The 21,555-nt window shown below is 40.5% G+C and overlaps 1 protein-coding gene across 8 annotated transcripts in view; it reads left to right on the plus strand.

Moving 5' to 3' along the window:
- TFDP2 (transcription factor Dp-2) overlaps nucleotides 1–21,555 on the plus strand; it is a 165,840-nt gene that overhangs the window by 107,446 nt on the left and 36,839 nt on the right. For 5 of the 8 annotated variants that reach the window (XM_037051428.1, XM_037051444.1, XM_037051451.1 and 2 more), the window contains one exon: nucleotides 21,215–21,318. In XM_037051428.1, the coding sequence (XP_036907323.1) occupies nucleotides 21,215–21,318 (104 nt within the window). Of the gene's footprint in view, nucleotides 1–3,795; nucleotides 3,977–4,151; nucleotides 4,378–19,254; nucleotides 19,310–21,214; nucleotides 21,319–21,555 lie in introns of those variants that run through there. The other 3 variants (XM_037051457.1, XM_037051466.1, XM_037051474.1) reach the window with 3 other exon arrangements.

Consider the following 21,555-nt stretch of genomic DNA (forward strand, 5'->3'; position numbering starts at 1 on the left):
ATTGGTATTCTAATGAAATTGTGTTGACTCTATAGATTGCTTTGGATAGTATGCATATTTTAATGATGTTAATTTTTCCAATCCATGAACACGGTATATGCTTCCATTTATTTATTCTTCACTTCTGACTGGTTCTTTTTTATGGTTTCCTAACCCTTTCTTGCAGTCTATGAGCTAGTTGAGCCAACTAACTTTCCTGAAAGTCAAACTAGTTTGACTTGATTTTCTTTCCCTTAAAACGAAATCAGTACCTGAATTTGGATCAAGCATTCTGACTCCAGTGCGCATGCTTTCTCCAAATGTTTTGTGTCTGCGACGTCCAGTGTAGTCGCTGCCAGCCACATGTGGCTGATTAGGTCGTAACTTGTATCTAGTACAATTGGGAAATTGAAATTTTAGTTTTATTGAACTTTAATCGATTTATTTTTTTATTGTTCAGCTACAGTTGTCCCCGTTTTCTCCCTATTACTCTCCCCTGCCCCACCCACCCTCCACCTTCCACTTTCAGTCCTACCCCCGCCCAGCCCCCCCGCCCCCCCACCCCACCCCCTGCCCCCCCACCCCCCTGGAACTTTAAGTGATTTAAATTTAAATATTTGTGGCTAATGCTGTACTGAAACTCTAGAAGGTCATTGGAAGTTGTATTTCTTTTGTCTTTTTTTTTTAAGTTTTTATTTATTGATCTCAGAGAGAGAGAGAGGGAGAGATGGATTGTCCCACTTCTTTATACATTCCTTGGTCGAATCTTGTATGCACCCTGACCGGGGATCAAACAGGCAACCTTGGCGGGGTATCAGGACAACACTCTAACCAGCCGAGCTATCTGGCCAGGGCTCTTTTGTTTGTTTTTAAATCAGGGAAGTGGCATGTGTTTCAGGGAAAAAAAACTGGAAACATGACTAGGCTTTTTACTAGAAAATGTGAATATGTTTAGGAAATCAACATAGCTAATTTCCATTCCCTCAAAATATGGATCTGGTAGATACATTTAGCAGAACTGGGACAAATAAAAACTATTGTTGTGCTATCGTAGTGTCATTTCTGCCTACAGAGAATATCAATGGACTTACTTGTAAAATGTAGTAAATATTTGGTCAGGTTACCAAGAAACATAGCCAACTTTAGTTCAAACAAATTAGCATATAAGTCCAGGGGAAAGAATGCCTAGCCCCCCTTTGGTGTTTCCTAGGTAATCAATAGCTGTAAATAATATATTGCTCATGTGGATTTTCTATGTAAGATTAAAGAGAAATTATTTGAGAATACCCACATAAGATGCACTCTTTGATGCCAGTGGGAAGGCTTGTGAATTTCCCCGCAGTGCGCCCTGCATGTTCGGGGAACGAGAGTGAAGGAGCACGGGCAGTGGTTGCGGGGCAGTGGTTGCGGTCGCTGCCTGCGGAGAAGGGCTCGGGTGGATTTGAAGGGCAGAGTGAGGGAAGAATTGGCTCTGGGGAAAGGGCACTGCCAAGGAAGGCAGACGGGGAGAAGGAGATATCTAGAAGACTGAAGATAGGCTTATTGCCAGATCTATGGAGTGGACGGTAGGGGGCAGGCCAGTTTGCTGTCTAGCTCAGTGCCTGGTGCTCAACAGACTCTTGTTAGAGGGAAAAAAGAATAGAAGGGATGGAAGAATTGCTCCTGTGAAGAAAATGGAATCCTACTTTGGCCCTACCTTCTTATTTTTTTAAATATTTTATTTATTTATTTTTAGAAAGAGGGGAAGGAAAGGAGAAAGAGAGGGACTTTCATACACACCCCGAAAAAGGATGAACCCACAACTCGGGCATGTGCCCTGACCAGGAATCGAACCAGCAGCTTTCTGCTTTGTGGAACAGCACCCAACCAACTGAGCCACACTGATCAGGGCGGCCCCACCTTATTTTATCTACACCTGACCTTAGCCATCACATGTTTTCCTGACCTTTGGTTGCTTCTGGAGTTATTGTTAGAACATACAGTAAATGCGTGAATATTATATTTGAACTTGCAATCATTGTCCAGCTCTGAAGAATTGGGGTGAAGTGAGGTTGGGTGAGAAGGCTCTGCTATTTAGAAGTATGGTGAGTGTACCTGAGTCCTGGAAAGTTTAATTTCCTTTTGTTTTAAGACTGTGACAGAATAGGTGTGACCATGTCTAGTTCCTGAGTTCCCTGGCCCTGGGTAATGTGGTGAGCACTCTGGCTGGTCTGATGGGTTAGAGGTGTGCGCTTGTTTTCTCCGGGTGGTTTGGGGAAGACAATCCAGAAGCAGAATGGAGAGTGTAACATTATTTTCAATAGGATATGTAAGTAGATGTAGATGTGTAGGATTTTAATACACAAAACTGATTGGATGCTGTGTAATTTCTAATTTTCTTCTTTTTTATTCAAAACATCTCTGAAATCTGATGTTCAGTAAAATCTTCGTGTATAGAATTTAACCAGTTACTTTTCTCAAATATTTTAATGAATTTCACATCTGATGGTGAAAACAGATTTTAGAATCTGAAAGGATACAAGACCATATAGGTCTTTTCAATTTTTAAAAAAGATTTTATTTATTTACTTATTTACTTTTAGAGACAGGGAAAGAAGGGAGGGAGAAACGGAGAGAAACACCAATGTGAGAGAGATACGTGGACAGGTTGCTTCTCGTACACCCTCAGCTGGGGACCTGGCTCTCAACCTAGGCTTGTGCCCTGACTGGGAATCGAACTGGCGACCTTTTGGTTTGCAGGACAGCACTCAGACCACTGAGCCACACCAGCCAGGGCTGTATTTTCAATTTTAAGTGACTATGTATTTACAACACAATTTAATTTGCACCTTTATTATATGATTTTTGACATATCTCTATAGGCATGTAAGTGTAACGTGGTACCTAGTCTGTTTGCAGAGTCTAAGAAAAGGTTCCCTTAGATCCATTTTTATTCGATACATGTTTGTTTGAGTGTCTAGCAGGCAGTGTTTCAGACACTGGAGACACAGCCCTGAAGAGAGGACAGCACGATGTGAGCTGATGTGGAAGTGTACGTTCAGAGGGGCATAGTTCAGGTTAGGTGGTAACTAATAAAATAAGCAACGGTACCTTAGTCATCTAGGAGGGTTGTACAGGGAATTGAGATATAAACTAATAAACTCACTGAAGACAGAGATTTTTGTTTCCCTTTTGTCTGTTGTGTTCACTGCTGTATCCCCAGAACCCCAAATAGTGCGTGGCTCATAATAGGCATTCAGTAAATAAATGTTGTTGATCGAAGGGTTTATTGTTTTGAATTTGTATAATCACAGACATATACTTCAGTAAATACTTTTTATGTTTAGTTGAAAAATTTTTAATCTCAGTTACCTTATTTTTATGTTTGTTCCTACTTGTTGTTTCTTCTTGTGCCAGATATCGGTGTGCAGGAAAACCTTATTAAGTCAAGTCCTCTGGTGATCTGGTATTGCAAAGGATAGGTACAGAGAGCAACTTAGGAGGTCATCTTTTATTTGACTTCCTGCCAAGGAAAAACTGAGTAAAATGGTTATGTATGGAGTTTTAATTAATCACTAAAAAAACTAGGACAACATAATTGGGTTCTCTCTTGGGAAAATGGAGAAAGGTACTTAACCCTAGGTGTAATAGTACCAACCTGAAAATATTAGAACTTCGAACCGTGTGGGAAAGTGAAAAAAAAAATTGAGCACAACTAAGCTGCTCTTTGTTGATATCAGAAACGGGCCTGTCATTCATTTTGGCATTGAAGCATAGCCTCCTATCTCAGGGGGCAGGGCTGGGACTTTTTCTCTTCCTCCCCGGAGAGCTAGACAGTTATTACAGGTTGAAAAGCCCCAGCCAGTTTTTCAAGAGTTTTTTCTCCTTTTTTTTTTTTCCCTCTGAAATTCATGGTGCTTTTGCTCTGCTTTCAAGATGCATTAAGATCTGCTTTGTGACTGCTTTGGAGCCGGCAAATACCCTGACATGTATAATTCGAATTATGCAGGTTTCATGAGTAAGTTCAGTCTTATTTTTTAGCTAGTTAAAATTCAAGTGCTTTTTAGAAAAATGGAGTTAGGCATTATAAGGTTTCACCACTTTTATTTCAGGCATATTTTAAGCAACCTTTACTTTAAAAAAGCAAGATTTTACATAAAAAGTTTCCTTTGTCAAGATCTGCACTTTCAGTCTCTTTTGAAGTGTCGTTGCATTAGATAGTATTCATACGTCTTCTGAAAGACGATCAACTCACCAGTTTTCTTGAGCACCTTTTTAGCTTTACTGAGAAGTATTTTAAATTGAGCTTTCTGAGCTCGATTACTTATGTCTGACACAGTCTCAAGTTTCCAGTGAATGGTAACAAAGACTGTGGAGTGTTGTTGGTACTGCAGTGAGAGGCATGCTTCTTTAGACCAGGTAAGAGAGATCATTTTGTTTCGTACTGCTGGGTGAGTTTTTACAGCGCTTATTTTATTTTCTTTCAACAGCAGCAATATCAAATTGATAAATAGCCAGAAGCACGTTGAATTCAAGACGTCCTTGCTTGTTGCAGACAGGAAAACTACAGAGTATGGGGGTTGGGGTGGGGGGGAGGGGTAGAGTAAGCTTAGTTTATCACTCAGTTACTTATATAAATCAATTAAAATGTGAAAATAATTCCGGAGCTCAGTTTTTTTCATTCAGGAACTAAGGAAGCAGTTGAGGAAATGCATAATCTTAAAGCTACTTACTTCATGGTTATTACTTGTAAATGCAATCCAAATGATAGTATTTACTTTCATTTCTTTCCAGTAGTTAATAAAATAAGCTTTGCTCTCAACTGTACATTTTTTTGCATTCATGAAAACTTTTAAATTGTCCACAGAGAAGTATGTTTCCTCAGGATCCTGAGGAATAAACCTGACACTTTAAAATTTTTTTCAGCTTATAGCTGTTTCATTCCTTTTTCTTTTTTTTTCTAGTACATTTTTCTTAAAAAGTATTTGTGCTTTGAAAATGTCAGCTGTATTCTAATGAAGCTTGGGCATTGTTTGCTCATAAAGGGGCCCGTGCATTCCACTGCTTTATGGTTTATTATGAGGCACAGTGTGTGAGTGTGGGTGGCACCATTTGGTGTCTGCCTCTCGGGGTAGTGACTGCCATTATGCTGGTGTTGGACTGGCAAAGAAAACGCAGCATGCGAGATCCTGTGTGAATCAGTGAAGAAAATCTAACCCTAAGTAATGGTGAGCGAGCCAGGAATGTGTGACAACTTGAGTTGATCATTCCAAGAATACTCTTGAAGTTTTAGTTACAATATTTACCAGTCACACCCCTTGGTTTTTGATGTATGTAACACTTACTCATTCTTTGGACTTTAATAAATAAGTCATTGTTTCTAAATAAACTATGACATTTTAAGTAGATACAGTAAAATGTTAAATAATACATTTACTTGCAAGTTTTAAGCAACTTAGTTGGGGGGCGGGGGGTGGGAGAGGGAGAGGTCAATCAGAGAGCTTTCCTTTCAGTTGGGAAAGCCCTGGTGAAGGGAAAAAGCAACAGATGTTTCTTCTGTTACAACTGAGGCTGTTTCATTCAAAATTCACAGTAGCTGAAATGGGGAGGGGGGGTCATAAATCTGACTTAATCAGTGAATAAATAAAACCTAATCATTTAAATTTATTCTTTTATATTCAGCAGTTGAAAATCAGTATAGGTAAACATATTCTGAGTAACATACCTTTTAAAGAGGCTTTAAAAAAAATCTTAAAACATTGTGTGTATCACGGAACCGTGAGAAAGTTAACTGTAGTGCATAGAAGTGGTCATCAGATTATGCAGAATATTAGGGGAACGCCAAGCCACCATAAACTTGGTGGGAACACTGAGGTTGCAACAGCTTTTAACTGCACAACGGGCGCTAAGGGATGAAGTCGCAGCATCGTTCCCATATAGGGTTAGTTCATTTTATCTTCAGTAAGAAGCATGAGACTTATTTCAATCTTTGAATAAGAAGTGTGGGAGAAATATTTTGAGCTTTTTTGAAATGATGTGTTCCAGGGTGCCTCTAGAAAGAAAGATAGTCTAGATTTGTTTGCCGATAGAACGATAGGGAAAGGGGACTGTTTATCTGCTCAAAGAGCGGGAAGGAAGAGCTTGGAAGCCATGTGCATGCCCTGAGAGCAGTCAAACTCTAGAAAAACCCAACAACCTTGAATTTGGGGGATTCCTAATGAAGAAAAACCTTCCGTTTTATTAGTAACACGAAGAGGAGTTCTGTGCTTTTGGAAAGTGTACATTTAATACACATTACAAAACTTCATGCAGTTTCTTAGGTTAACTCTTGTAAAACCAGAGTGCCAGATCTTGCATATATTAGGCACTAATTAAAAATTTGGCATACCCTATACTGTAAAATTAATAATAAGATATAATAGCCAAAAAATTATTTGAGCCATAGTTCAAAATTTATCTATGGAGCGAATATTAAATGGTGTTCTAAGTGTTTAATTGGTCTAAGGAGAAGACTGGAAAAGCCGCGAACGTTCAAGGAGATTATTGAAAATTTCTCCTGCTTTGAACTAGGATCTGTCGGCTACCCTGAAGATTTTCTTTGCTTTAAATAATAATGCCAGAATTTAAAGATTCTGAAGCTTTTCAAATCATTATTTTAATTAAGATTAAGACAAGATTCTAAAATTCATCTAATTACCTTTGGCTTTTTTAAAGGAATAGAATGATGTAGCAGTTGAGGGTTTTTTCCTTCTTTTAGATAAGTAAAATAACTTACATGGAGTTTAAAATGGATTTACAAACTATAGATTTGACTAAAGAAAGAACTTTTACAATTTTGACCAAGAAATATGTAACTGATAGAACAGACAGCCCTAGACAGTGTCAGTGGCTCCCCTTGTGGTGTGGTGGCATCGTGGGCTGCAGTTGTCAAAAGTGCGTGTCACTCGCGATTGGGGATGTGGGCATCAGTTACTTCACACAGAAAGCAGAGTCGGCCTCAGTGGGACAGAAATAATTGAGACTGTTGACCCCCAAACTAAGAGCAATGTACTGAAAGAAGCTTTCTGGGGTGAGGTACCTGTGGTCCTTGCCTTATGTAGGAACTCTTCAGCACAAAGCTGAGGTCTGGGGAATCGGAGCCTGAACTCAATTCATTGTTCTGCCAGTCGGAACACCCAGAGAGTGACCGATTTAGATGTTCCCTCTGCCTTACATATGTGTATGCAATTTGAAGCAATCTCAGGTGGAAGTCAGGAGATTTGTCTGATGCCTATATTTTTTAAAAAGAAAACTTTTATATTATAATTTAGGAGCAGGTAAAATAGTACGTGTATTGTGCTTTAAGTATATACAGTCACGGCTGTATAGTATATACTCATCGGCTTCAGAACTCATCAAACCTGGTCCTGTCACGTTTTGACGAGAAAAATGTTTCCGCCCTCTGCGCTTGCTCAGGACTCATCACACTTGCTAGAACTTGTATGAGTCATGAAGCCGACCTGAAAGAGAAAATGCTTCATTTTTCGGCACTCGTCACGAGTTCCGGAGCAAATTAACAAGTACCAAGGTACCACTGCATTTAAGTATATTAACTCTATTGTGCTAATAGGTCCAGGAACCTATCATGTATTAGAACTACTTCTTTCTACCAAGTTTCAAGGAACCAATTTTCAAATGAACTTTTTGGATCTTGACTCTGAAGCTAGAGATCATCAGCAGGGGGCTTTCGTTTTGGCACTTGGCTCACTTGTGTTGCAAGGTTTGGTGACTCTCTTGGCAAATTTCTCTGACAGAACAATAGACCGTTAACTGAGCACTTACTGTGCCAAGTACACCCAGTGGAATTTATAAAGGTTTGCAAAATCTTTTAATGCATAAAACTTTAATGCAAAAGATTTTGTTGATACTGATGTCTAACTTTAAGATTTCTTGCTCTTCACAATATGATTTAAATGTAGCTTCAATAATAGCCCTCCAGTCCTGGCTGGTGTGGCTCAGTGGATTGAGTGCCGAACTGCGAACCAAAGGGTCGCTGGTTCAATTCCCAGTCTGGGCACACATTGATGTTTCCCTCCCTCTCTTTCTCCCTCCCTCCCCTTCTCTAAAATAAATAAACAAAATCTTTGAAAATAATAATAATAATAGCCCTCCAGTGGAACGTGTTGGGATAAAAATATTGATAACATTGCAGTTTTGAATGAACTGCTCAGTGTAGTATTGTGAAATACATTGATAAATCTTTTTTATTTGCTAAGAAATAGAAAGAACTGCTTTGAAACTTTAAATCATGGGTCTTTAGTCTTTCTGAGTTTGTGTCTAAGTTTTAAATGTATTTTAAGAATGGAACTTTTAAATTCTAGATCTGTCTGTAGTCTTTGGCATCTTTTATAAGGATTAGAACAGTATCTCTTGACCGTGAACTTAAAACGATATCTTTGTTAACAGTATCTGGGGCAGGGCGCCATTTCAGAGTGGTCGTGGGCTTCTTCATGGGAATGATTTCCAGTTAAGAGCCCTTGGGTATTCTAATGCTCGTCAATTTTGGTCCTGGTAGTTGTGCCCAGCTGCCTTGATCTTCTCTAGCCAATACGGCGGCTGCTGGTTCAAGATAAAGTAAGCTTTCAGCTCACTCCCTTTCACTGGGCACGCAGACAGTGTCTGTGTGCCATCTGGTGGGTGTACTGGCTGCGGTGATGGGACTAGAAGTAGTGGTTGAAAACAGTTAAACACCGAAAAGATGTAATATTTACCAAAAGGAGATTGAAGCCCTTTTCTTAAAATGAAAGTAGAAGTGAGCATAGTAGAATCTACTTTCATAATACTTCATTAATTCCTTGCCTTGAACAAAGAAAAAAGCTTGAAGCAGTCTTTTCCAGTCTTGTCTGCTCATATAAATCACTCGAAGCGCTTGTTAACAGTGTACTTTCCCAGCCCTGACTGGTGTGGCTCCGTGGGTCATCCCACAAACTGAAAGGTCATAGGTTTGATTCCTGGTCAGGGCACATGCCTGGGCCGCAGGCCGGGTCCCTGGTTGGGGGTGTGCGAGAGGCAATGGGTTGATGTTTCTCTCCCTGTCTTTCCCCCTCCCTTCCCTCCCTTTGCCTCTCTCTAAAAATAAATAAACAAAACCTTTTATTTTTATTTTTAATAGACATTTTTTAAAGATTTTATTTATTTATCTTTAGAGGGGAAGGGAAGGAGAGAGGGAGAGAAATATCAATGTATGGTTGCCTCTCGTGAGTCCCCTGCTGGGGACTGGCCTGCAACCCAGGCATGTGCCCTGACTGGTAATCGAACCTCGATTGTGTGGTTCCCAGGCTCGCGCTCAATCCACTGAGCTACACCAGCCAGGGCATAAACAAAACCTTTTAAAAAAAAATAAAAATAATTTGCAGCCCTACCTATTTTCAAACTTTTTAGGTGCCAAGTGGAATTCAAGAATGTATTTTGAATAAGAGGGACACGGCCCTCTCCCGCTCCCCTCTCATCCTTTGCGCTTTATGACCAGGCCCCCTCGGGAAGAATTGTTGTGAAGGCTTGGGAGAGCCAAATTATTGGAGGCCATATGGTGAACTTACGTAGTTATTAATCAGAAGGCGTATTGTCCTAAAATGGGAATTCTCATTAAGCAAGTGTAAGAGAAATGAGAAAAAGAATGAAAAGGTTTCCTTGACTAAGTAAGAAAATAGAAAAAGGACAAAATGACAGGTTTTAACTAAAGATAGAGAAGCCAGGGACAAAGCAGCAGGATCACTTTGTAGATGAGACTAATGTGTTTGGACGGACATTGAAAAAACATTGAAAGAAAGAAACCTAATTCTGCTAAAGAAACCTAGTGGGAATGGAGTAAATGAGTTCTAAGATCTTTTGGCTTTGAACTTCGATGAAGTAAATGAAAACAATTATAATAGTCCAGATACACGAGCTTGAATTAAAGGAATTCATTTAAGAAATGAAGAGGTGCTGTTTAAATCCTGACGTGTGGGAAGATGGAGAAAGAATTTTTTTTCTCCTTTCCAATTGAAGAATTCAGGGCATTTATGGTTCTGGATACCAGATAAAGGAGTTTCCTGATCGCTTTAAAAGATGTCCTCCGAGGAAAAATGCTTGTCAAAGCCAAGGGAACAGATTTCATCCTCCAGGGAAAGTGCACAGGGAAGACTGACAAGAGAGATTTATTGACCTATTTAGGAGTGTGCCCTTCGGGCTGTAGAGCTATTTCTTGTTGGGGCCATTTCAAGGATCTTTTCTTGGGTTCATGGGAAGATTTTGGTTAAGTGGTCCCTTTGGGGGGGGTCCTGGGAGTCCTGTGTTCTGGCAGTGGCAGAAACACAGGGGCTTTTGCTTCCATGCCTGTGATCTGCAGGAAGGCGCATTTCAGATCCGTCCTTACCTATGCAGTAGAGGGTGTTTGATCCCTGTTTTGGAACCAAATGCACAGGGGACGTTCTGGAGGCCACTTTAACTGTTAACTCGAGTACTTTGGAGATACTATGAACTTTCAGCCTGTTTCTTACCCCTCCCATTTACAGTGGTATTGTGGTTGCCCAAGTTATAAGTTTAGTGATGGTAATAGCCTTTGGATTTACTCTTAGGAAATTTGGTGAACATGACTGACCATAAATGCAATGAAATGCAACGTAACAGCGTTATAATGTGCAGCTAGGTAATGCACACTATAGCTATACTAGTTGCTAGCTGTAAATGGAATAAAAACGTAAATATTTGAGTATGTGTAAATATAAAAATGGAGTCAGCCCTGACTGGTGTGGCTCAGTTGGTTGGGTGTGGTCCCATAAAGTGAGAGGTCGGTGATTCAGTTTCTGGTCAGGGCACATGCCTAGGTTGTGGGTTTGGTCTCCGGTTGGGGCGTGTACAACAGACAGCTGATCAGTCTTTCTCTCTCACATTGATGTTTCTCCCTCACTTTCTTCCTCCTTTTCCATCTCTCTAAAAATAAATAAGTAAATCTTTTTAAAAAATGAAGGAAGTCAGAATAACTGCAAGGTTTATTTATTTACCTTTAATCCTGACCTACATGCTGTATATGGCTAAGCTATTTTACTTACAGTCCTTGTATTTCCAGTTGGATATGCTGTCTTTTCATATTAATTATAAAGTATTAATATGTGTTTTGTTTATGAAGACAGTGCTGTTGATCTTTTGGGCCTGAGTCATTTTTTTCTAAATAAAGGTGGCCAGCTATCCCCAGAGCCATCCGTACCATTTCTCCCTCGACCACTTTCTTCCATGACATACATTGTTTTCTAGGCTGGTTAAGAGTTATGGAATCTTTTCTCATCACAAAATGAATTGGCCTATTCCAGAATCAATCTGTGACTTGATCTCATTGGTAATATGTTTGAAACGAATCGGTAGTCCTTTACAACAGGTATGAACAAGCAGTTAAAAGGATAGTATGGGAAGAAATGTTTGACACTTTCTGACTGCTTATTTTCTGGTGGAAATGTTAATCACTAATGAAATGAAGCACGTGACACTGTCGCCTGAGTAGCAGATCAGCGGAGCAGAATAGAAAGGCAATAAGTTCATCCAAATAAGTAAAACGATCAAGATAGCATTTTATATCAGCAAGGGGGAGGGGAAGTGCATTAGTCACGAAAGTAGCCATCTGGGAAAGAAAGTCGGATTTTGCACTTCTCACATCAAGTAATTTCAGGTTGGATCAAGGGGGTAAAATTTAAAATGAAGGAATTAAAGAATCAGAAGGAAACATGGGGGATATTTTATACCATCTTAGCATATAATTAATGATAATTAATTTTAAAGAACAGCATATCCGGCTGGAAAGACCAAGCCTGGAAGATAGTGACACAGGCACAGCGTGTCCGCGTGCGCCTCCAGGGTGGGGAGCAAAGATGAACTTGGGGGTAAATCGGACTTCCTTTATTTGGGGGTTTAAGCATACTCACAGACCCTCTTATGTACGATGTAAGAGTCATAAGAGGAAAGAACTATAAAGTTGATTGTGTTTTTTAAATGTGCACATAAAATCATATATAAAAGCAAAAGACAAATGTGAAGTTGGTAAAAATATTTGCAGTGGGTATAACAAAGAATATGCTTACTCCTTCAGTATTTACAGAGGGTCTACCAATAAAAAAAATCACCCACAACCAATAGAAAGATGTACATAACTCTCAGGAAGGAACATTTTGGTGACTTTTAAACAAAATGAGTCAGCCTTATTCATAATAAAACCAAAATAGCCACATCAGACACTACTTTTCACAGAAGTAAAATCTGATGACACACTGAGTTGGTAAGGATATGTGGGTGTAGGTACTCCCATACTCTGAAGGGGGTGCGAGTCGGTGCGGCCACTGTGTGTGTGTGTGTGTGTGTGTGTGTGTGTGTGTGCGCGCGCGCGCGTGCCCACTCATTACCGTGTTATTTTTAGTGATAAAAGATTTTCCTTTTAAAGATGTTTGTAATACTTAATCTATTCCTAAGGGACTTAATAAATAATCTGCTATATGCATAAAAAGAAATAGGATGTAACTAACAAAGTAAATACTGAGGCAAACTACATATACCATCTAAGATATGGAAGCCATCTAAGATAAGTACCTGTTATTATGTGAGGAAAAAAACAACGTGCAGACTGATACAGTACTCAACCATCTATGTAAGAGAAAAAAGATATTTATGCATCTATGTCCAGGTCTGACTGGAACGTTCCGGAAGGTTATAAAGGAACCGGCACCATGGTTATCACCAGGGAGGGAGCAGTCAAGTGGTAGCTGGTGCTGGGAGACACTTGGTTTCCACTGAGTGCTCCTGTCCCATCAGATGTTCGTTTGCTCACTCATTCATTCATTCATTCACCCAACGAATAACTGGTGGGACTCTGCTATGTTTCAAGTACGGTGCTAGATGCTGGAGATGGAGCGATGAATGAGACAGCAGGGCCCCTGTCCTCGCAGAGCTTAACATTCTGAGAGTGGGTGGGCCGTGGGCAGCTGCTAATTGCAGAAGCTGGTAAGTATAAATATGCAGCATGTCCATAAGAGGCTTCCTTGTTTTATTGGGTTTAGCTTTATTGTGCTTCACAGATGTTGCTTTTTTTTTTTTTTACAAATTGAAGCCAAGACCCTTCACCTGCAAAAAGATTATAATTCACTTTACTTCAATACTCACTCTATTGTGGTGATGTGGAATGGAACCCTCAGTATCTCTGAGGTATGCCTGTAATCTGGTGAAAAAATCCTAGTAAGTTAGGAAGTGCTGATACAGGCTGGTCAGGCATCTCTGACCAGTAATGAGTGAGCAGAGACTTGAAGGAAGCTGGGGAATGAGGCACAGATAAATACCTGGGGGAGGGAGTAGTTACAGGCCAAGGAAACTAAGGCCAGAGGCCATGAGCCATAAATTCTCTTAGCGTGTTTTGAGGAACAGCAAAGAAGGCTTTGTGATTGCAGTGGAATGAAGTAGGGGGAGATGGACAGGTGATGAGGTCAGAAACGAGTGTATAGGTGACAAAGAGCTCTCAAAAGCGGCCTGAGGATTTATGCTGACGGGTGCAAAGCCAGCGGGGGTTTTGAACGTATTCACTCCACGTAGCAGGATTACTCTCAGTGCTGTGTGGGGACGGAACGTGCTCCTCGCGGGTGCACTGTGAGCCACTTACGCAACGTGAAATTTCTAGTAGCCACATACAAAAAGGTAAAAGGAAACAGGTAAACTTAATGTCAGTGACAGATTTCATCTAACCCAATGTATCCGAAATACTGTCATTCAACATGTAATTAATATAAACAAATTATCTTCCCCGGCTGGTGTGGCTCAGTGGATTGAGCACGGGTCTGTGAACGATCACGGTTCGATTCCCAGTCAGGGCACATGCCTGTGTTGCAGGCCAGTTGCCAGCAGGGGACGCACAAGAGGCAACCATACATTGATGTTTCTCTCCTTTTCTCCTTCCCTTCCCCTCTAAAGATAAATAAAGGAAATATTAAAAAAAAACAAATTATCAAAGAGACATTGTGGGGTATGTCTCTTTGGTCCAAGAGGCATGTTTGGGGTACTTAGCCTTCAAAATCTGGTGAGTATTTCACACTTAGGGCACATGGCAATTTGGATGCTAAGTTTTCAACAGTGAAGGTGAAGTGCAGTGCTACCAAAACAATACGCTGTATTTAAAGGGAAAACATTTTATATTGCTTTGGTTTTTTAATTTAAATTAGTTAAAATGAAATAAATTTAAAATTCAGGTTCTGAGTAGCCTGAGTCTTACAGGCTACATTTCAAGTGCTTAACAGCCACATGTGTCTAGTCACTACTGTATGGGACAGCATGGGAATAGAAGGGGGGTTGGCAATGCAGAAACAGGTTGATGAATCAGTAATTTAAGCAAGAGATGGTGACTTGGACCAGAGTGATAACAGTCGGTGACAAGTGATTGTATTCAAGATATATTAAACCTGGAGCCAACAGAATTTATTGTATTGAATGCAGGATGAAAAAAAAGGGAGGAGTCAGTAATTTTTTTATCTGAACAGTTGAAGAATGGAGTTGACATTTATTTTTATTTTTTATTAATTGATTTTAGAGAGAAAGAGAGGTATCAATTTGTTGTTCCACTTAGTTACACACTCATTGGTAGGTTCTTGTATGTCCCCTGACCTGCCATCAAACCTGAAACCTTGTGGCATCTGAATGATGCTCCAAGCAATTGACAGCCCCCCACCCCCACCAGGGCCTGGAATTGACATTTACTGAGGTGCAGAGAGAGATGGAGGCTTCTAGGTGGGATGGAGAGCAGCCAGGAGTCAGATTTTAGGTGTTAAGTTTGAGATACTTATTGAGCATCAAAACAGAGGTACAAGAAATGACAGCTGGATATGTGAATTTGATGTTCAGGAGAGAGGTGTAATCTGGAGAAATACATGTGAGAGCCATCGGATGGCCTAGTAAGGAGTTAACAGAGAAGAGTTGGGGGACAAAACCAAGGGCCTTCTGAAAGTTTTTGGAGAGGAGGAGCCCGTGAGTTAGGAGAGCCAACAGAGAGTGGTAGTTTGGAGGCCAAGGGAAGAGTGTCTCGAAGGTGTAATTCTCCCTGTGGCAAAGGGGGCTGCGAGGTTAAAGGAGGTTGAAGACTGGAGTTGACTGTTGGACTTAACATGAAGATGATCTTGACGGGAGCTAGTTCGATGAAGTGGGGGAGAAGTGGGAGCAGGTTAAAAAAAAAGGCGGAGAAGTGAAGAGAGCAAATGTTAACAGATTTTGTGACTTTTGCTGTAACCTGCAACAGAAACGAGTTGGGAGCCAGAGAGGGCGTGTTGCTTGTTTCCCAGGTGGGAGAAGTAGCGCCTGTTTTGTGCTAGTGGGAATGATTCAGCCGGGAGGGAGTGATGGCGGTGATTAGGGAGACTTGACAGAAACGGCAGCTTGAGGTGTGTCACTTAGACAAATACATGAGCTACCTATTTAAAGAATAAAAATTTCAAAAACAGCTCCGATTGAGGTAACGGAAGAGGTAAATCAAGAGAGCTGTATAATCTGTTAGCCTCTTACTAATAAATGTAAAATTGTGTTGGTCACTTCTTCCCATCATTTTTTAAAAATTAAGGTGTATTTTATATGTATCTGGTAGAATTACATTTGACAATCACATACCCTTCCACGAACTAGGTCAATTTAAAATGTTTATTTGGGGCCACAGGTTAGTTTGTCCTGTGAAGCTGGACCCCGTGCAGATGAGATGTGCCACAACTTCTGCTTTGACTTACTTATAAACCCGTAAAATAGGCCTGTTCTTTCCTACAGTGAGTTTACTAATTTGGTTCTTCTAGGAGGATGTCATATAGGCGTGGGTTAAGAAAGTTTTTCCAAAAACTAATTCTGGCAAAAAACAAAAATATTTCCCCCAAAAAATTAGTGCTGTGAAAAAATAATTTTACAATAGCATCATGTAGATAATCCACAGCTATTTGAATTTTGCTTTTCATTTTAATTGTGCATATTGGACTGGAACTGGAAGACTTCTGAGTGAAAGAAATCTTTGATGTCTAGACAATTCTAATGGGAAGCAGAAAGATTTCATTTACTCAAGAAATTGAAATAAGATTTGAGCCAAAATTTTGTGCCTGCACCAAGATTTGGCATAAAGTGTTACCTTTTGCTCCCTAGCCACTTCTGTAGGTAAGTGGTCTCTTTCAGTTAATTCAGGGAATTTCAAGAACCAAGATCCAGGCAGATCTTTAAAGTTTTGCTTTTAATCAATGCATCAAGTGCCAGGAACTGGCTTCTGGGCAGCACTGGCCCCTGTGGCCAAGAAGGTAGGGATTAAGGCCACGTACTTAAGAAAAGTTGTCTGGACTTGGTTCGATTTACTTTGATAACCTGGCTGAAATTTCGTGAGACTGGATGTTTGTAACCTATTTAAATAGGTCCTTTTGAGTCAAAACCTTATATTTCTGCTGCTGAACCTAGTTTATTCATTGAAAATAAACTGTCTAAAAACATGTGGCTTTTATTTCTGAATATTACAATTATTGAAACCCCAATGAAGTCCCTTTAAATGTTTCTAAAACAGATTTTACTTTTACTAATTAAAAAATAAAGTAGGCCTTCATCTTGTTTCAGCAACTGTAGCTGATTGTCTCACTTTCCTTCTCTTTTTTCTTTAAAATGACAATAGCTTTTTAAATTATAAAACAAGTGCATGCATGTTTACAGAATGTTTTTTCAATAATAAAAAAGTATTAAAACAAAGTAAAACATTCCTCTACCACACTCACCAGAGCTAACCTCTATTAAATTATTTGCTATTTATCTTGCCAGACTTTTTACACATGTGTAAACTTATATGTATATGTAGTTTTTAAGATAAATGGAATCATACTAATTATATTCTCTCTTTTTACAGATTTTATTTGTTTAGTTTTAGAGGGAGAGGAACATTGATCGGTTGACTCTCATTCACCCCCCACTGGTGACCTGGCCCACAACCCAGGCCTGTGCTCTGACTGGGAATCGACTTGGTGACCCTTCAGTTCACAGGCTGGTGCTCAACCCACTGAGTCACCCTGCCAGGACTATATCCTCTTCTAATAAGAACATTTTTCCATGGCAGTACATACATGTATTGGGGGGCGATAGTAATAGTCCATTATATACATGTACCAAAAGCTGTTAAACATTTAAATGATTTCCAGGGTTTTGCTTCTATCCACAGTGCTGCAAACCTTGGTCATGCGTGATTGTTCTATTTGCTTGGTTTATTAGCTTGCACATCCAGCAGAGGGCACGCCCATGGTTAATTGTGATGTGGCGGAGGCCAGGGATTAGCTTGCTACCTAGGCAGTGGTGGGCAGTTGAAAGGCCACTTGTTGAGGTAGAAAGAGGCTTTAAAATGTGTATAATTGTTCTTAAAGCACTTACTTAAAATTGTGTGCTCAGTTCCGTCACTCCTCTAACTGCGCCGTTAGACCGCCCACCCTCCGGAAAGGCTCTCCAACACGCCTGCGCAGACCGGAGTGTGTGAGCCCTTTGAGTGCAGGGGACGGTGCACCTGCATTAAGTATCCGCGGTGCTCAGCGTTAGTATTTGACATACACGTTGTGGTACACGTGTGGTACACGTTTATACACGTAGTAAATCCTTTTTAAATGTACCAGTTTTGCCACATCTTTACCATCTCAGGGCATGGTCAAACTTCTTATTATTTATCAACCTGGTAGGTGAAAAAAGTTGGTTTTTTTAAAGATATTAATTGTTTTTATGATTAAAATCAAGCATTTTTCCCTGGTTGGTGTGGCTCAGGGGATTGAGTGCTGGCCTGTGAACTAAAGGGTCACTGGTTCCATCCCAGTCAGGGCACATGCCTGGGTTGGGGGCCAGGTCCCCAGAGGGGGCCCCAGAGGCGACCACACACTGATGTCTCTCCCTCCCTTCCCCTCTCTCTAAAAATAAGTAAAATCTGTTTAAAAAATTAAGCACTTCTTTCATATGATCATTGGACATTTATATTTCTTCATGTAATCAGCTTATTTTTACCCTGAGGTGTCATCTTATTGTTACTGATTTATAAGTGGGAAGTTAGTAATCTAATGACCTGTAATGTGTTGTGGATTTATTTACCACCTCCGAGATTTGTCTTTTAAATTATTGGGTCTTTTGCTTAGAAAATACCAGCACTTGTTTTTAGGTAGTCAGATCTGCCCATCTGTTTTCACTTTAAAGTTTCTAAATTCTGTAACTTTGGAATTATAGAATTGGAAGGGCTTGGAAGGGCCTTCCTCATCCCTGCATTATTTTAAAAAATGGTTTCATTTCTGCTAATACATGTAGGTTTTACCTTTCATACTTAAATATTATATCTTTCTGGAATGTATTTTTGTGTAAGATGAGAATTATTGATCTGCTTCTTAGCCAGTATCACATTATCTCAGCCACTGTAGCTATGCAGTAGTTCTGAAATCTGGTAAGCTGAAGCTCCCTTTTTCTCCATTATTCCTCTTATTTTTCTCCCCCAGTTTCCCAGCTGTTCTCTGCGTTTATGCTTCCACATACACTTTAGAATCAATTCGACAAGTTTATTAGGTTCCTTCTAAATTCTCTTGGTATTAACCGTACTGTCCTGACAGATCTGGCTGTAATAATATTTAATAATAATCCAATTTTTATATTCTTAATTTTTTAGTGTTAGATTTAAAATTAGAGTCAACCTATTTTCGAACCTTAATTATCTTTTTTTTTGTTTGCTTTATGGTTTTTTGCAAGTTTTTGGCTTTCGCTTCTACCACAGTGTGTCAGAGATGATCTCATCTTCAACATTCAGCAGGATTAAGGTCATTTTTCAAATCCATCTGAGAGCCAGACTTCCAGGGCCGAGTTCCTCCTCACTCGCATCTGTGGTGTGTTCTTCCTGGGGCGGAGTCCGTGGCTCCTGTCTGTCAAGCACCTTTCTCCCTTGAAATCATGGCTTGTTATCCTCCAGTTTGGTGGATTCTTAAACTAGTGGATAACCATCGTTAGGGAGTTTTGATAAGAACCTTCCTGTTTAACAGTTAATAAGGTAGGTTATTTTTAAAAATCAGTTGCACAGTTACAGAGTAAGGAAACTTTATTTCCTAATACTGGTTGTTCAGTCATGTTTTAAAAACAATAAACAAAAATAAGGACCTGGTATTTAAATTTATTTCACACTTAGTGTAAGTCATGGTACCTGTTAAAAATTAGAAAAGCTCCACTGTAGGCTGCATTACAGGAAGTCTGGCGTCCAGATTAGCAAAGGTCTGTGCTAATCATGCACCGATTATTACCTGGGACCAAACCAGGTGCTGGGATGCAAAGCTGAGACCAGACCCCGATTGTAGAACTGCGAGTGAATGATAATGGGCTTTATGAGAAGCCAGAAGAAGGATGCCTGGGACCTAGACCACAGAGGCACAGCTTTCAGGGAGGAGGCAACCCACAGAGCACAGGCAGCAGAGCTGAAGCCTCGGCCCTGACCAGCGGTGAGACCTAGTGCCAGTCTTTAGCCTCACTCCACCTCAGTTTCTTCATGTGGACATTGAGGTCAGCGGTAATAGTTTCACACTGTTGTCCTGAGCCTTAGTGAGATGATTCTAGAGCAGATTGTGGCACGTGGTAGTAACTCGGAAGATGGTATGAAGTGTGAGGAGGTGGGAGTTGCCTCAGCAGAAGGAAGGTGCACACCAAAGTCAGGGCATATTGAACGGGGGCCTTTCGGGAACTGCAGTATTTTGACTGGCATGTGGGGTGCATGTGGGGGGCACAGCCAAAGGTGAAGCTGGGAAGGGAGCAGGGGTGCAATCTCCAGGCAGGAGCCCTGTGTCACATCCAGGAGTCTGAAAGGCATTTAGGAAGTGCCGTGGGGTCTTTCAAGGCCTTACGCTTAAGGGGAGTGGCCAGAGGAATCTCTCCAGTTGAAAGACTGGTTTGTTATCGTGTGTGGAGGGGCTAGGAAAGCCATTTGAAGTAGGATATCCAGTTAGGGCAGTGGTGCCTAGCCCTGGCTCTGCGTTGGAAGCATCTGGAGAACTTTTAACAGGCGGGTGACCAAGTGGACTGCATCAATTATATGACCAGCCCTGAGGGTAAGACCCAGATGATTTTAAAACATGGATATTGAGGGAAAACAACATACGACAGACAAATGGACAGAGGGAACCTGAAGGGGAGGAGCCATGGTGTTGTTGAAAACTCAGGGAACCGAGTTCGGAATCCATGGCTGAGATCCTTGATGAGTCAGGAAATGTAGAGCAGATGTGAAGGAGGGCATTTGTATGAGAATCCCCACTCAGAAATAAGTACAGATGTGTGAGTGTGTACCGGTAAGCTCACAGGTTGAGGCAGAAGAGCTGTACCTTGGCCCTGTGGTCAGATGCCCTGACTGCGGGAGATGTGGGAGTCGGGGCAGGCTCGGGAGCTCAGGGCCCGCGTGTCCGAGGGAGGAGACGAAGAGGAGGTGTTTCTGGAGTCTGGCTCGTAAACGCCGGGTTCCCCCCCCCCCACCGTGTCAGCGTGGCTCCTTCACATGCTTCCTGGGTGATCTCCTTTGTTGTATCAGGTTACAGTTACCTTCCCAGAGAAACATCGACAAACTGAAGTTTGTCTGGAGCGTTAATGTGGTAGCTCCGAAGATTATTGGCTGACTTTGGGGGGCGGGGCAGTGCTTGGATAACTTAATTTAAATTTTAAAGTGTTGAAATCACTTGAACACACTGTACAGGTGCCACAGTTTCCAACATTATTAACCCAGGTAGAGTCCTGTTTTTTTTCTCTGTTGTAATAAAGACTCAAAAAACTACCAACTCAGTGTTTTGAAAACATGTTAACTTTCAGTATAAAATATTTTGTATTTATACTGTAAAGAAATTCTAACACATTTTCCTTCATGCATTTTTTTGTTCTATGATGTCTAATAAAGGTCTAACTGGATTTCTCAACTCTGATGTAAACTGTGCTTTGCATTTTGTATGTACTCTCTAAATATTTTTTCTCTAAAAAAACTAGCTACATATTCAGTAGTTAATTATCAGGTAGACTAAACTATTTTATTTTACAGATTTCCCATTCAGCTGAACTAATTGTATTCACTGCAACAAAGCAATCATGGGTATGGCTTTTCAATAAGGCTTCTTGTTTGTGATTTACTTGTAAGATAATTATAAATCATTTAAACCAACCTAGGATCAGGACCCTGGGGTTAGAAGGTGGCCTTGATATCGCAGAGCATTAACCCAGCGTTTTGATGCCATTTCAGGTAACATTTCATTTGTCGCATATCCAGTCTCCAGCACCAACTCACCAACCAAGATTTTACCAAAAACCTTAGGACCAATAAATGTGAATGTTGGACCCCAAATGGTAAGAAAATCGCCAAGTCTTAGAATTTGGAACTTTGCTTAGGTAAGATTAATGTAAAGGATAATTGCACTGAAGGTGGTTGATCAGATTTCCAGTCTCACTCAGTTTTTTAAGAAGTTTTATTTTTATCTAAATGTAACTGATTAATCCTGAGAAAAAGAAGGTGTGTGCTCTTCTGTGCTTAATTTTCACGCATTTGACTATGGATTCTGGATGTGTAGTAAGGTTTTTGCTCTG

Source organism: Sturnira hondurensis, unplaced genomic scaffold, assembly GCF_014824575.4.
Source record: "Sturnira hondurensis isolate 20B ecotype Veracruz unplaced genomic scaffold, ASM1482457v3 Scaffold0000867, whole genome shotgun sequence".
Lineage (NCBI taxonomy): Eukaryota > Metazoa > Chordata > Mammalia > Chiroptera > Phyllostomidae > Sturnira > Sturnira hondurensis.